Source organism: Phaenicophaeus curvirostris, chromosome 3 (genome assembly GCF_032191515.1).
Source record: "Phaenicophaeus curvirostris isolate KB17595 chromosome 3, BPBGC_Pcur_1.0, whole genome shotgun sequence".
In the NCBI taxonomy this organism is placed as follows: Eukaryota; Metazoa; Chordata; class Aves; order Cuculiformes; family Cuculidae; genus Phaenicophaeus; species Phaenicophaeus curvirostris.
The window spans coordinates 19,625,499-19,641,062 of NC_091394.1; the positions used below are offsets into that span (position 1 = coordinate 19,625,499).

A 15,564-nucleotide genomic window follows, 5' to 3' on the forward strand; every position below is an offset into this window, starting at 1 on the left:
GCTTTCCTAGATTTAGTGGCAAGCTTCAGATTATGCCTGTCTGGAAAAGAAAGGTATTTCAGTGTCTGAAACTACTCATGTGACTACTGAAATTAACTGCAACAACCAGTCACTGCAAGTACTTTTTATCTAAGTCACTCTCTTAAAGCAGTGAAAATAAAATTCAGAGAGCCAAAGGCTTTATAGTAAATTTTGACAGATAGATACTAGAAAATAACTTGGGTATTTTTCCTCTTTTAGCTACTAGAAGGTTGCAGCCTTTGGCATGCTGGTTAGGGCAGCTGTCATGCACTCATCCTTCTTTGAGAAGGTTCCATCAATTCTTCACCTATTTTTACTTTGGGCCATATCCATGGCTTGGTTAAGCTGATGGAAGTCTTTCAGGGGACTTCTGAGGGCTTTAAAATTAGGTGCAAGATAAAGCTTTACGCTTTGCAAGAATGTAACACGTACTTTCTTCTAGCAAAGCAATATCGATGACTACAGAGGAAGGAAGCTGCTTTTAAAATTGCATTAAAAGTAGTAAAGTGCGTTTGACTGGGAATTAGACTTAAGAATAGTGCATTGGCAAGGTGCCTTGCTAGACTACTGTGCCTGGCTAGCACCAGTAGTCATGCATGTACCTGGCTGGACTTGGCTGGATTGTGGTGTGCCAACCTTTTGAACAATGTGGTTATGTTGAGATGGTGCAAAACCTCGTGGGGTGGATGGGAAGAAAGAACTTCAAGTGCTTTTATTACATGGATTTGTTTGGCTTGGCTGCCAGAAGAGTGGAGCAAGGTCTCCTAACCCAGGTGTACCAAAATATGCGATAGTCACTGCTTTTCTCACTTGTTTTTTAGAGCAGCCTGAAGGCAGAGATGCACGCCCCCCCGCCCCCAACTGTCAGCTGCAGTCTTCAATCCCCTTGTCTGGGGATGAAACTCAAATCTCCCACTTTCATCCTAAATGTCTGAAGCTGCCTTTATGCCACTATTTAAAAACTCACTGGTCCTCTGGAAGACAGCCGGTCCTGCATAGTTCTTCATCAGATGCCAGTGTGCCTCTGGCCTTCAGGGAAAATGCTGGGTTTGGAAATACAAGTGTTTGGAGCCTCTTCTTGGCAAGTCCAGACCCAGCATTAGCATCATTCAGCATGGGTGGATGCTCAGCCACACATGTCTATCAGATATTACTCAGCTGGGCCTTTGCAAGGGCCTTTGCAAGTTGGGTCCTTGGTGGGATTGCCTCCCATGTGTGTCTCCCTGTGTCCACGTATCCACTGGGGAGACCACACGTGCTGTTGAGGATGGTAGGGTGGAGGGGAGAGGGAGTTTGCAAAATATGCCTTTATTTTGGCCTGCTTAATGTCTTTTTTACCTAGTCTTAAAGTCTTTGATCAAGTCTTATCCTCCTCCTCTCTTCTTCATAGCAGTAAGCAGTCATTGCCCTCATACCTAGCATCTGCTGGCTGAAGCTGCAAGTGCCCAATGGTGACCTGCGATTGCTCCTCCTAGTTGTCTAGCATGAAACTATTTGTGCTTCACATTGCATCTATTAAATGTCCATTCTATTATCTTCTAAGTAATATTTGATGATGTCAGTGCATAAAATCTGTCAGGCACATTCCACTGTTAGTAATTAAGGGCGTGTACCCGTCTTCAAGCACAAGCTCTGAGTGTCTGTATTTTTAGGCCCCTTGTTTGTTTGTCTCCATCCCTCCCTCTTTTTTCACTGCTCACCATGATATAATAATGTTAAACTCAAGAGCTCTTTATGCCTGCTGGCAGGAGAGGATGAGTAACAGGGGTGGAGGCGTTGAGAAAACTTCCCTTGCTGTGCACTGGCTTCCAGAGCCTGTGCTGTGCCAAGGTATGAAAAAATAAGTCAGCATTTCTGATTTGAGTTGCAAGGCTCCCTGGCAAGGCATTTCTGCAGGCTAATGCAACCCAGTCCCATGAAAAAATTATTCCCGAGCTGTAACACATACTGCACTCCATGGTTCCAAGCAACACACACATAAATTAATGGCTTACTTGCTGTTTCTTGGCTGTGGTCTACTCTACGTTAGGGCCAAGATCATGTTTCTTACACTGTGTTCCTATCCAGTGGCACCAGCCTGGAGCTTTTGAGTTTTTTTTTTACAACTGTAGATAAACTGTCTCCCTGTAAGCAGTGACAGCAGAGTTCTTGCAGCCATAATTAGTGGTGAACTGGGTGTGACACCCTTCTCTAAAATACTTTCCCTCTTCGATTGCTGCTGCAGTATAGGTTGTGCTCATAAACCTGATGGAGAAGGAGGAGGTAGTGAATGACTTGAGAGCTGAAAGTTAGCTATCTAATTAATATTTAAGATAAATGAATGGCAGGGGTTTCTTGGCTGTGTGAAGCTAGGCATCAATCTTTGGAGTCAACTTCTGAGTTTAAACATATTGCACTATGACCAGCGATTCTCCACAATACAGTAGGATTTATTAATAGAAAATATGTCAATATGAGTTTGCCTTTGTACATGTTAGCAACATGTACAGTGAAACACATTTTTTTTCTCAATCTATATTGTTATAGTTATTTTGTGTTATCTGACATAACCATTTATAATTTGGGCTTAAATATGTTATTTGTCAAAATGTACTTTCAGTGTTAATATACCTTTAAAATCATAGTTTATCTTTTAAATATTGAATTAATATTTTTTTTCAAATCAATATTGCTCATATTAGTGCAAATTTGTTAATCTCGAGATAGGTTACCCATTCCTTCCAGACCATAAACAGCATTTAATAAAACAGTGAGATTTATATAGCTCTACACAGCTGAATAAGATTCTAACATGAAGCTTGTTAAAAAAAAATCTGACATTTTACAGTACATCAATTGCATTTTATACATTTTTTTGGAACAGTTTTGTTTCTTCTCTATTTCTGTGTGTGATCTAGTACAAGAATGAAGGGAACAGCAACAGGTAATGATACTTTCCTCAGTATTGAAAAGAATGCATCAAAGAATGCATCAGATATATATCTTGTTCCATGTGGCAGCAGTGTTGGATTTCCAAGCCTGGAAAAGAAGCCAGGTAATTAAAAAGCTTCTCAAAACTTAGTACAGCAAGAGGGAATGGCATCAGTCAGGGCACTTGCTGCTACAGAAGAATGGAAACAAAACAACACAAACTATAGACAAAAAATATTTTATGCCACTTCGTTGATCCAGAATCTCTCACTTGAGCAATGGTCAACATTTGACTCTAAGTAATTCCTAAGAGGAGCTGAAAGGGGACAATGTGGGCATTTCAATAGTCTGAAAAATGGAAATAAATCCAACTTACAATAACCTCCTTTTCTAAGAAATTTAAACTAAAAGGCAGATCCCTTTGGCCTGTCACAATACTGCACCTGGAGAACTGTGCCAGCTTGGTGATTACCAGGCAGTCAAGAAGAACTTCAAGTTACAAGTGACATTCTTTATTAAAAAAAATCTGAAAACGTGCTTTGTTCAAAATAGCACTGCAAATGTCACTTATTAAAATCAATGTAATAAATAAAATATAAACAACCCGTGTCCAAAACTATGAATAGTATTTTTATCTACCTCACTATACATCTGGCCCACTGTGCCCCTCCCACCCACCCTTTCTTAAATTTTTCTGATTTTTTTTTTTGCATGCGATTTTTTTCCCCTGTTTACTACAAAGAGCAGATAAGGTTACATATCGTACACTGGGAAAAGCTGCCAAAAAAGATTAAGCTATAGTCCTAGATCACTGATAAACCAATTCTACATCACAATACCTGCCTGCATGAACTACCTGGGCTGTGTCCTGCAGAGCAGGCAACAGACTTGCGGGAGGCTTCTCCTCCTGCGCACAGCCAGAAGTGTGCCAGGTGATGTAACGACTATTACAACGACTCATCACAGAAATGTTTGCAACCTAAAAAGAATTCCTTAATTGCAATTTGAGCAATTTACAACTACTCCATTTGTAGTGTGTCTTACGCTATAAAAACTGTGAACTGTTGTCTGAATCAAAGAATTGAAGAGATGCTGGATTCTTTTTTTTTACTTCCAGAATTCCAAGAGTTAAGATGAATATGCCGTCTCTTCTGGCCTCCTAGCTTCCTTTTCTAGTCTTTAATTAAAAAAAAAAAATATCTGTCCCTTACTTTTCTTATTTTTCAGGGTTTTTCTTTAAATGCACAGAAAAGGTCAGTATCTTTCATGAGGAATGTGTTCTGCGTATCACATTTTTTTTTTTGGTATGGGTTAAAAGGAATGATTGTCCTAATGATTCAGGAGTCAGACCCTTCCATAGCCCAAAGAGTTTGGAGACTCCAGACTTTAGTCTGATGGCTCTTTGTTTTCCATTCCCTCAGGAAGATGGGAAGATCAAATTTGGCCTTCCTTGAGTACTTGCTGGTTGGTGGCTAGAGAGTAATGAAATTTCTTCAAGAGATGCTATTCTAAAGGAAATGGCACCTAGGGGTGAAGGAGTTAGGGGAAAAGATTCGATAACCCCTTCCTTTGTGAGTATGTGACCTAACAATTTTGAATTGCGATCACTTCATAAGAAAGTGAGTAAGAGAAAGCACAAATTGGAGTTTCCACTGTTTCAAAAAAACTGAAAATCAAACGAAAATTGAAGCTTGAACAAGGAAAACATTGGATGAAAAGAAGTCTTACACCACACAAACGCACACACTCAAACACATACACACACAGCGAATACTATGCATACATGGACACACACAAGTAAGAATGTGTATTTTTATGGTAGGTTCTTGGAAATAGACATTCTTAGCAAATATGGATGACAGATCAATTGTAATTTATTTTCTTTTAACACTGTATCATCATAAAGAAAACTGGTATAAATGAAAAAAATCTATTTCAAATATCTACATCTAAAATTTTAGGCAGTGAAAAAGCACTTTGTTGACAAGGAGTGTGGAATGATGAATGTTAATTGTCAGAAACCGCTGAATGCCTTTTTTTTAGTTGCCACAAACAAATTCACATATCAGAACGAACAATACTGCTAAATATTCCTTTTTGTTTTTTTGAATTTTTTTGATTTTTTTTTTTGTTAAAACGCACCGGGGAAAAGAAAACAAAAACCTGGAAATTCATACATCTTTCAAAATTTGAAATTGAAGCAATATTTAGAACCATAGATGAAGAAACACTGTGGCATTGGTGTAATATACACAATGCACTTTTTTTTATCTGTAATGTACATCAAATACTTTACAACGATGCATTAACAAAAGGCAAGAAACATCTTGCTGTACAGAGGAAACCCCAAATGCAACTTGAAGCCTAGATTCACAATGAATGAGGATATTAAACAAAGTGTGAGAAGCTGTTCCCCATAAAGTATGTACGCTGCTCAGTTACTTGTGCTTAACTCTTGACCCACATCCACTGTCATGTTCTCCCTCCTTCCTTCAGCCACATTCAATATACAGCACTGAACTTAAGACTCTACAGGCCAACAGTGAAGTTGTCCCATACTGTAAAATATATATATGTATATATATATTTCTTTCTAATTACTCCCAGGTTTAGCTCTCGTATCTTTTAGCCTTCTAAAAAAAATCTCTTAATTTTTTTCCGTACTGGTTATCCGGGCCTTCCTATGGAACAGGCTTTAACAAACTAAATTTGCAGGAAAAAAAATGTCTTGTGGTATGCATGCACATGCACAGTTCCTGGAGCTTTTGTATCTGCCCAAGTCTCAAACCCAGGAGTCAGGAGAGGCTGGATAGTGGCTTGTTTCATAGTTAAGTTCACTATATGGACGAGCAGCTGAATAGAAGTCGACATAATTGCCAGTTGACTTTAGTCCCAGGTGCATGTTGTATTCACTTGCAGGTGGACGATGATGTACTTGGTCCTCAAAGAAGGACTCATCATAGTTTCTTGTTGAATTCTGAAACGGTTGATATGGTTCATAATCTTTTCTGCTGGGCTCCTGTGGAACTGGCTGTGTTGAAATCTGAAAGGCAGTAATACCCGCAGCTTGTTAGATACAATTTACTGTGGGCGACAATAGGGAAGGAGGAGTGAGTCTCTGTATTTATCATGCTGGAAATAAGGAGGAGTGAGTCTCTGTATTTATCATGCTGGAAATAAGAAGTTTATCTTTGTAATCTTAACATGTGCTCAAGGTATTGTTTGGTAGTGAATTAATTCCATAGCTTTGCCTTGTCATTATGTTTCATTACATTTCTTTATTTAATATTTTTATTAACAAATATTATTTTATGTTACTACTGCTAACACATACTGGTTTACTTAAAATGTAATTTGAATGAGGATCTGAGCAGGGCAGCTTTCAGTTACTTTTGTAACTAAAACCCGTCTATAACCTTCTGAGTATTTTGCAGCTAGGTAATGTGAACACAGGCAGCCAAAACTCAGCTTTGAAGAATTTGAATGGAAACGATATACACTCCAAAGATACTATACATTTTGCAGCTGCCTTTGCCACAAGGGAGATTTAGAGCGATACCATATCCTTAAGAACCATTTACAGTCTTCCGGGAACTGATAGGAGAAAATTTCAAGCTAAGTGCCCTGAAATGTGTTCTACTACTGCTAAGCTGAACCATCTTCTTATCATCTCTTCAGCACTTCACGTTGGCAATCTTGTGCTGTTGCTAAATTGCAACATTACCTCGAAGCTGAAATATTTATGATATTAAGTACAAAAAATCTCAGGCAGTCCCTTAACCTAAGATTGCCATGAAGTTTGTTTGTAGGCAGCCCTAGTGAGTCTCTGGTTTTATAGTTGGAACTTAATTAAGATCTTAATTTTATAAACATTTTCTTAGTCTCTTTGTGGAACACCACCTTTTACTGTATCTCACCTCTGTTAAGTTTGGGCAGTCTTTGTGGCTGCAAAATGATACAGCCCTTCAATCCTCCAATGGTCGTATTGGTGCTCAGACATTGGTGTCAGAAGACTCTTTGCAGACCCTGTGGATGCTGCAAGATCTAGTAATGCTCCTTTAAGAAGAGAGGAACAGTTGTGCTGCTATGTCCCAAACTCAGTCATATTCTTTCAAAGCATGTCTGTATGGAGTGCAAAAGGCTGTCCATGTCCTTTAACAATTCCACAAGTGATCTTACATCGCTGGGCCCAATATTAGAACAGCACAAGGGAGCATAACTATTCTAGTTTCTATTTCTAGTACTGCTATCAAGTTGTATATGATCTGGAGCCTCTCGCTTCATTTCATATATTCAAACACAGATGTTTAATTCTAGACACGGGAGAAAAATTCTATACTAAGCAACCTAATTACATGCCAAAAAGTTTGAGACAGAAAATTTCTGAGTAGAAAACAGGGAACTGAAGTAGTATTTCTGCGTTCTTTTTAACTAAAAACATTACTGCTGATCATAAATCTAACACTTCATTGAGAAAGCAAGTGGGAAAAGGTGGGATATTGGTTTTGTTTTGCTGTTTGTTTGGTTTGGTCTTGCTCAAAATTTCACCCATAAAATCAAATTAGTTGATTCATAAGTGCAGTTAGAGTGTACCTGCTGTTAAAATACCTCTTACCCTTATTTTCTTAAAATACTATGTTAATTAGAAGGGCTTAATCTCTTTAAATGCAATAAAAGCAGAAATACCTTCATGCACTGAACTGACTCACACAAAGAAGGAATACGGTGCCCCACAGGAAATACTGGCTAATTAAAAAGCAAAACCAATAAAGAGAAATGGGGGCACAGAATATCAGAAACTCTCTTCACGTAAAATTTGTAGATTAAAACAGAGATTCATTTATCTGTCTGATAACACTAATCATTTTAAGTGCTTTCCTTAAATGGTTTCTCATCTCATTTCTCTAGTTGAAATATGCTATAACTTTTGCATATTACACAAAGAAGTTGTGGAAATATTAGAGTTGTGATAATTAAATACAAAGCAGCATTATGCATAATCATGAAAAAAAAAGCTATCCATGCAGAAAACTATCTGTGTTCCAGGGACTTAGGAAATACTATATGGGAAATACAAGCCATATAAATGCCATATATGTTAATTTTATAACATTTCCTGTGAGTGCATTAGCTTGACACCTATGCTGCCAATTACATTTTTGTAATGCCCACCTTCTCCAGATATACTCATTGCTTTCTGGTTTTCTGGGGCAGGACATTTTATAAGTCAGTCCTACATTGCTTGACTTGGATATATTTATGTGAGAAAGTGTCCTTGCTGATGACATGCTACATTTTCTTTTGCCCATGCCCCAGTGCATACATCAAAAAACAACCAAGCAAAAAGTCTTGCTACAATCAAGTCTTGCTTCTGGAGTGACTAAATAGTAATTCTAAGGGTTTTGGCTACACCAAAGTGTAGCGTAACTATCCCTGCAAAAGACATTAGGTGGTTTCTTCTCCAGGACTGTTCAGTACTTGAGTTTCTACCAGGATGTCTTAGCATGTGAGCCGTGTGGTGTCAGCAGTAGGGTTGGATTTTATGATGCCTGTACTCAAGTAATAAGATGTGATTTGACTTAACCAAATTCATTGGCACAAGACATCACAAGATACCAGAGCCAGCAGAAGTGCCCATCAACATTAGCTTGGCTTTTGTACTCTGTTTCATACACATCCAGAACTTTAAAGGCATTCAGCATCTCAAGTTGCTCTTGAGTTCATTACGAGTTGCAGGCCTAAACACCTGAAATAATTTTTGTGCATATGCCATCTAGAACAGCAACATTTTAGTCTACTTGCTTACCTGGTTATGTTTGATGTCTTCTGCAGGTGCACCATATGAATTCCTGTACAAAGTTGAGATTCCAGTGTTCTGAGCTGGAGAGAGAAAAACAGGAAGGAAAAAGCAGGTTTACCAAATGTACCTCTTTGGCCTCAAAATGAATTCTGAAGACTTCATTAAATACGTTATACAGAACCTGTTTCCCACACAGGCTTTAAAAGCATCTGCTCCACTGAGCAGTCACCATCTTTGCTTTGGTGCACTTGCATGTGCACGGTACACACTTATTAACAGGTGCTACGTCATGTTCGTATCATCCTTATGCATTTCAAATATAAATCAACAATATAATTTCATATACAGCTAACATTCAGTAATATATTTCAGGTTATATATGGGATTTTATATCACACATACATAAAGAGCTAACAGTTGTAAATACTGAGATTAAAAAAACATTTATTTCATTTCACTTCAGTTGTATGTTGTTACAACAAATCCTGGATAATTATCCTACGGTGCTTTTGCTATATGGTGAAATTATTCATGGAAAAAGTGATTAAATGCAAGTGAAAAAAGAATTACGAAAAAAAGTAACAAGTAGTTATACTGAAGAAGTTTGGCCAAGATAGTCTCAAATTCATGAACTGTCACTTTCTTCTCAGATGTTCTACTACTAAAATACACAGACAAAATTGAGCTATGTGTTTGAAATCAGAAATAATTCTAAAGACATGGATAACATCATACAGTTTTGCTAAAATTATTTCCCACTTTGCCCTCCCCCAAACACATAAAAAGCTAAGGAATTTTTGTGCAAAGCTGACTTCTGTGATCACTTTGATTTAGGTGGCGGGCTGAGTCTCACTTTGCTGTTAGAACTAGAATGATTGTAGTAATTTCTCAAATTTGGAAGAATACGAGGGTAGTATTTTGTGTGGCTGCTGTGCACTGTGCTTACGGGGTACGCATTATTAACTTTCCAGACATTATTACAAATGATCCAATGCTGTCATGCAGACTCTCATTACATGCCTGAAAGTAAAAATTGAGTAGTTGTGAATCAGAGTCATCAGTAGAACTGAAACATATTGAGTTGCATTCAAGCAACTTCTCTCAGGTCACTGTGCAGTGGTGTAAAACCTGGAGGCACCAAAGAGTTGCTTTTAATACCTTCACAACTCAAAACCGTTGAGGGTGATGACTGAGCATCACAACTGAAAGCTGGGTTTGGGATCCATGCTAGTCGTATCACTAAGAAGAACCACAGTTACTGAAGAAGTAAGCGCTCTTTCTTCCTTTGCAACTTGCTAGCATGGATCCCAGCATGTATAATTGCCTCCATCTTTCCCCCACTCACTACACTCTCACTGGAGAAAGGAATGGCATGGTCTTCAATCACAGTTGACTGTAATACGCAAGTCTCAATCTTCAAATCTGCTAAGGGTTCCATGCTGAAGGTATAATTCTTGTTAGAGTTTGGTGCACTGTTCCCTGTGCTGCTTCACAGTTGTCAGATGGTGTTCTTAAAAATCTCCAGCATGTTCTTGACATGGATAAAGGCAGGGCTCATACAGTGGGGTAAAGAGCCATAACAGCTGGAAAAAAATTTTTTTTTCACTTGATAACCATTAACTAATAGGGATGAAAAAACTTATTTCTGGAAGATCTGGATGCAGCACATAGTCTGCTGTAGGAAATGGAGAAGAGCTCTGGAGGTCTCCAGGGAGTGCAGCAGGATCCTCTCTTTGAAGGCGAGAAGACTCTGAACTTCAGTAAGAGATGATGATTCCTCTTTTCCAGTGGAAGGCAGATTTAATTCTGCCTATGTGCCAATAGGCAGTAACAGATGGAAATGATAACTGCTTGAGTAGCTTGTCTTTGGCCATCGATGTTAGTACTGAAGCGTGGATCTGCAGAGGTTCTCTTTGCTCAGGCTGCACTTTGTCACCAGACTTGAGTGCTGTGTGTGACTTGACTGTCATTTCAGAGTTTTTTATAACCCAGCTGCATCCTGTGCTTTAGTGTTTGGAAATCTTCCTCGCAATGACAGTCTTTGGTATTAGAAGCGTCTGCATCAGCACTGCTATTTATGGTGCATCTCACAAGGGCATGACTCTCACTACTACAATTGCCATATCTTTCCTTGATACCATCTTTTTAATGCCTTTTTTCTGAGTTTTCTGCTTGTCTTACAAAGTGCTAGAAGATGTTAGGTTACAGATTCCTTTTCTCAAGATCCAAAGACAGTCAGTGTTTCAGCTACCTAATTTTATGAAGTGCTACATCTTAAAAAAAATGAAAGTGATATTCGGTGTGTTGGACTTCCATAAACAGGGGAAGAACTTCTTGTTACCATTTTGTTTTCATGTATATAAACTGCACGATAAGCATGGCTGAAGTTTCATACAGGCAAGTTTTCAGCCATGTGTGGCTGAACACATTAAGTCCAGACAGGACAATACTGGTTGAATAAGTTGGATGTCAAGAATGAAAGACTGGTATACAGTGCAACACCTGGAAGCTTTATGAAGAATCTGATGAAAACCAGCAAACTGGACACATGCTAATTTATATGTTCTTCCTAGAGGCAATCAGAGAGGTTTTAAGGCAGGTTATGACCTTCCCATCTTTTTATAGGTATATGAAAAGGCACAAGGTTCCTACGTGCCACTAATAGCCATGTCTATTATAAAAGCAGAAATAGTCCAGAGCTGGTGCACAGCACCTGTCCAATGCACTGCTGTGACACTTGCACTGATGCTCAGAATTGTGACATGCCAGATTGAAAACTTACAGTCTCCCAGATCGCATATTCTGCAATGGAAAAATGGGTAGTTTCAGCTTATAAAAATAGCTGCAAGGTCTGCATTGCTGATTTTACTGCAGTGATGTGGACATAGATTGACAAGCTTAAAATGCAAAAAAAAAAAAAACCTATTATTTTCTTAATGTAATAAAAAGAAATATAATGACACATTGAATCCTTGGAAATGAATGCCAAGAGATCAAGAACAAGAAAACTTGGCTCAGACTAGAAGGGAGGCTGGGATAAATCTGTCTCTAGAGGAAATGTAAGTCAAGCAATGTAGCTGCTAGCAATGCATGCAGCCCCGCTCCAGTACCTGCTTCTGAACACACAGGCGGCACCCCTGGGAACTCCTTCCCCGCTCTGCCGTGCTTCAGTGAGCAGTTGACTCTTGCTGTTCAAAAGTAGAGGGCAAATATAAAAGAAAGAAGGAAGAGAATGAACTGGATGAATGGCCAGATATCGAGTGGTTAGCATCTGATCTTTGCTGTTAATATTGTGTATGTACCATCATAGTAAAATTATCAGAGAGGAAGAGAAGTTAATGAAATAACGTTCTTCTTAAAAACATGGCAAGAGAAGGGAAAGGGGTACATGGAGCAAGAGACGGATTTTCCAGCAGCCTTACTTACTTACAGGGATGTGAAAATTGTAGGTTTAGATGAAATGGTTTAACGAGTGATGTGTGTGTGTATAGTCTGCAGTAGCTAAACATCAGTATGTGATAGTACTGAAGAGTTACTTTTTACTAGGCAAAACTGTGAAGGTTCTAAAATGAGTACTATGATCAACCTGCAATACTTTGTGGTTGCATTGCATAAAGAACATTATAGAAAAATACTTTTTTCTCCCTCCGCACCCCTCCCCCCCATTCAGTTTTCAAGGTAATATTGTTTGTTTGGGGTTTTTTTAATATCATATAGTTCCCCACAGCAGTTTTTTGCAAAGCTGCCAACTTTGAAAATTATGTCACTTGATGGTTTATGTGTCACAGGTATCACTGACTGAAGCCGTCCTCATATATCCTTGATTCATGGTTCAACATTCAGCTTTCAGTTCTTGTTAAGTACTTCTTCTAAACACACCGGCAGACTCTTTGAAATAACAAGGTGCTAGCCTTTTGCCCTCACAAACACAAACTGACAGCAAGAAAGGATAGCTCAGCTGGACAGGTAGTCATCCTCATCTGGTACTGTGTGAACTGCTTTTTCTGATATAAGCAGCAGGACTATATTTTCCAAAATTTGGTTTGAGACAGTAATGGAAAATGCTTCTGTGCCTCACACATCTCAGCTAAAAGAGATCATTACCTGTCACTACCATTGCCACCTTCCTACATTGTGAAAGATAAGATAGGGGCATGAGAAAAGATTACAGTGTATTATGTTTTTTTAAGTAATAGTAAGTTCAAGTAGCCTGAGCACTTGTGGCTATTGCAGCAGATGATGGTGGTTGTGTTCTGAATGTGCAGGGACATGCAAGTAAGTTTAAAAAACAAAAATACAGATGATCGATTATTGATATCAAGCAGAAAATAAATTAATCAGGAGATGTTTCTGCTGGTGGAAGTGAAGATACAGGGTGCAGATTGGGATGAATGCGTTAGCTCAGCAAGAGAACTAACAATGTAAAAGAAATTTTAGAGTAGGTGTCCCATGATAGTATACAGTAAGCTTGTCTTTTGTGTTCTGAAGGAACACACCATGGCATAAATAACTTTACCAGATGTACTTATAGTTCCTGTTTTTTAACAAGGAATATAATAGTTTTTGTCTTAAAATATACTTTAGGTGATAACATTTTATTATTGGATATTATTTTCTGCAGAGAAGATGGATACTAAATATACCATGCATCATAAACCTGTGAAGGGAAGAGGGCACTGAGAACTTTGATATTGTTCCTCTATTTTTTAGCTGTCTTTGTGAAATCAATATAAGTTACCATCTTCAGCCAAACAGTTCACTTCATAAAAGTGTCCATTTCTCAGAGAGGTTTCCTGACAACTCCCCACAATGGCAAGAAACCAACATTTCTACTTTGAAAATCCATCAAAAAACCTTCATTCAGTCTCAGCCAAGAGGTCATAAATTTTTTTAACCGAGAAGAGCTTTGGAGAAGAGCATGGAGAGAGTCATGGATATATTGGGACTACAGCAATGGCTCTGCATTCTGTGTAAATCCATAAGTCAAAGAAAGCTCTGTGTAATGCATCAACTTGGCACAAAATACAAGAGCAGCTCAAAATAACGATATGCCAGGTGTAATCTGAAAATCGTACCTCTAATGTACATGGGCAATACACAAAATGAAATATAGGCATTGCAATGACCTTCCTACACGAACTTGTATTAGACCACCCAAGTAAAGTCAAAATGTCTTACAATTAAAACCACAAATACTGATTTTATATTGTTCTTTAATGAAACACTTATTTTATGAGCTACAAGCACAATACACAAATTTCATGGTGAAAGCTGATGAGTGAAACTCCTTCTGTTATACTCCTCTGTTCTTAAGATGGTGGTTAATTTGAGCTCAGACCAAATGAGCAGAGACTTGGTGACCTGAAAGAGAGAGAAAGTGATCTGTTAATTTCATATTCATTTGTACAATGGCCATACAAGATTGTGACATATTATTAAACTTTTCAATTTGATTTTGCTTTTGACTTTTCTCGCTGAGCTCAGTAGCTGGAAAAATAGTCTGTAGCTGAGCATGATGCTGAGTTTCAAGTTTCCTTACTAAAAGCCCACTGAAAAGATCAGTAGAACAGACAAAATACGGGCAGATATTTAAGGAAAACCTGATGCAAATATCAAAGCGGAGCAAAAGTTGCTGGGGAATTACAAGCCTCATGATCTGAAAATTACAGTGAAAGAGAAAGGAAACAAAGGAAACAGGAATGGGAGGAGAAAACGACTACACTAAAAGATAAAACAAAAAGATGGAGAAAAAGAAAACCCCATTTTTGTTAAAAGTGTGGAGAGGGAGATGACTACCTGCAAGGAAACACAGATTTTCCACATGGAAAAACTTTTTTTTGTGAACCTCCTGAGATTATCTGATAGCCTAAATTTGCAGATACAGCTAGAACAAAATATTAATGTTTCTGCTTTTTCAGCCTGTTGATTTTACTCCTGAGATTCCCTCTTCATGGATCCTTCAGAAAATACTGAGAAAACCTGCAGTCCTATCCTTCACAATCACACAAGTAAGGCCCACTGAAGTGTTTTAGAGAACCACCTTGTGCAGAGACTATGAAACACTCAAAATATTAGATACACGAAAAGCAGTACCTTGACTGAATCTGCTGCAACTTCACGTAGTACGCTGCAGATGCTGTTCAGGATGCTTCTCATTTCTGTGGTTTCCAAATGCTCTTGACTGTCATTCTTCTTCTTCAGATTTTCACTTTCATGATAATTGATCTTCTGTATTGCTTTGCACACAAATTCCAGTGCTGGCCTTTAGGTTTTGATTACACAGTGCATAACACAGTAGATGCAGTGTGTACCACAGTACCCTAAATATAGTCTTGAATGCTAGTATGGATGGCCTGTTGCTGAGGTACTACTGGTGTCCCCAGTGACCTGAGGAACATATTCTGGCATCCTCTGAGTAAGACCTCTGAAGTGATCATGGGAAAAGGTCCCATGGTCCCATGATGCTCAGCACTGGATAAATGCAGGAAAATGTTCAACAGATGTTATATAAGCCTGTGCCATGGTGATGGAGACGAACACGTATTTTGCAAGAGAAATAACAAAGAGGTGCAAAGCACTTGAAATATTATAATTAATAGAATGCTAACAGGTTAATGAGTTCACTAAGGGAGCCTTCAGTGAAACCAGCAGTAGATGCCATAACATACGCAGACATTATCATTCCATTTGCGTCAGCCCAGCTGAGAAAGTAAGAAGGATAAACTTTACAAACTGCTACAGAATTTCCTAGGAATGACTGATGTGTAAAACAAGCTAACAGTTCCCAGAAAGCCATTGCCTGCAGAAGACAGATGGTAGGGATCACTGTACGT

The 15,564-nt window shown here is 38.5% G+C and overlaps 1 protein-coding gene across 6 annotated transcripts in view; it reads right to left on the reverse strand.

Moving 5' to 3' along the window:
• Positions 1-2,282: 2,282 nt before the first annotated feature.
• CTNND2 (catenin delta 2) overlaps positions 2,283-15,564 on the reverse strand; it is a 662,416-nt gene continuing 649,134 nt past the window's right edge. For 2 of the 6 annotated variants that reach the window (XM_069853479.1, XM_069853476.1), the window contains 2 exons: positions 8,738-8,811; positions 2,290-5,974 (listed from right to left, as the gene is read on the reverse strand). In XM_069853479.1, the coding sequence (XP_069709580.1) occupies positions 5,714-5,974; positions 8,738-8,811 (335 nt within the window). In that variant the 3' untranslated portion in view covers positions 2,290-5,713. Of the gene's footprint in view, positions 5,975-8,737; positions 8,812-15,564 lie in introns of all 6 variants that reach the window. The other 4 variants (XM_069853473.1, XM_069853478.1, XM_069853475.1 and 1 more) reach the window with 4 other exon arrangements.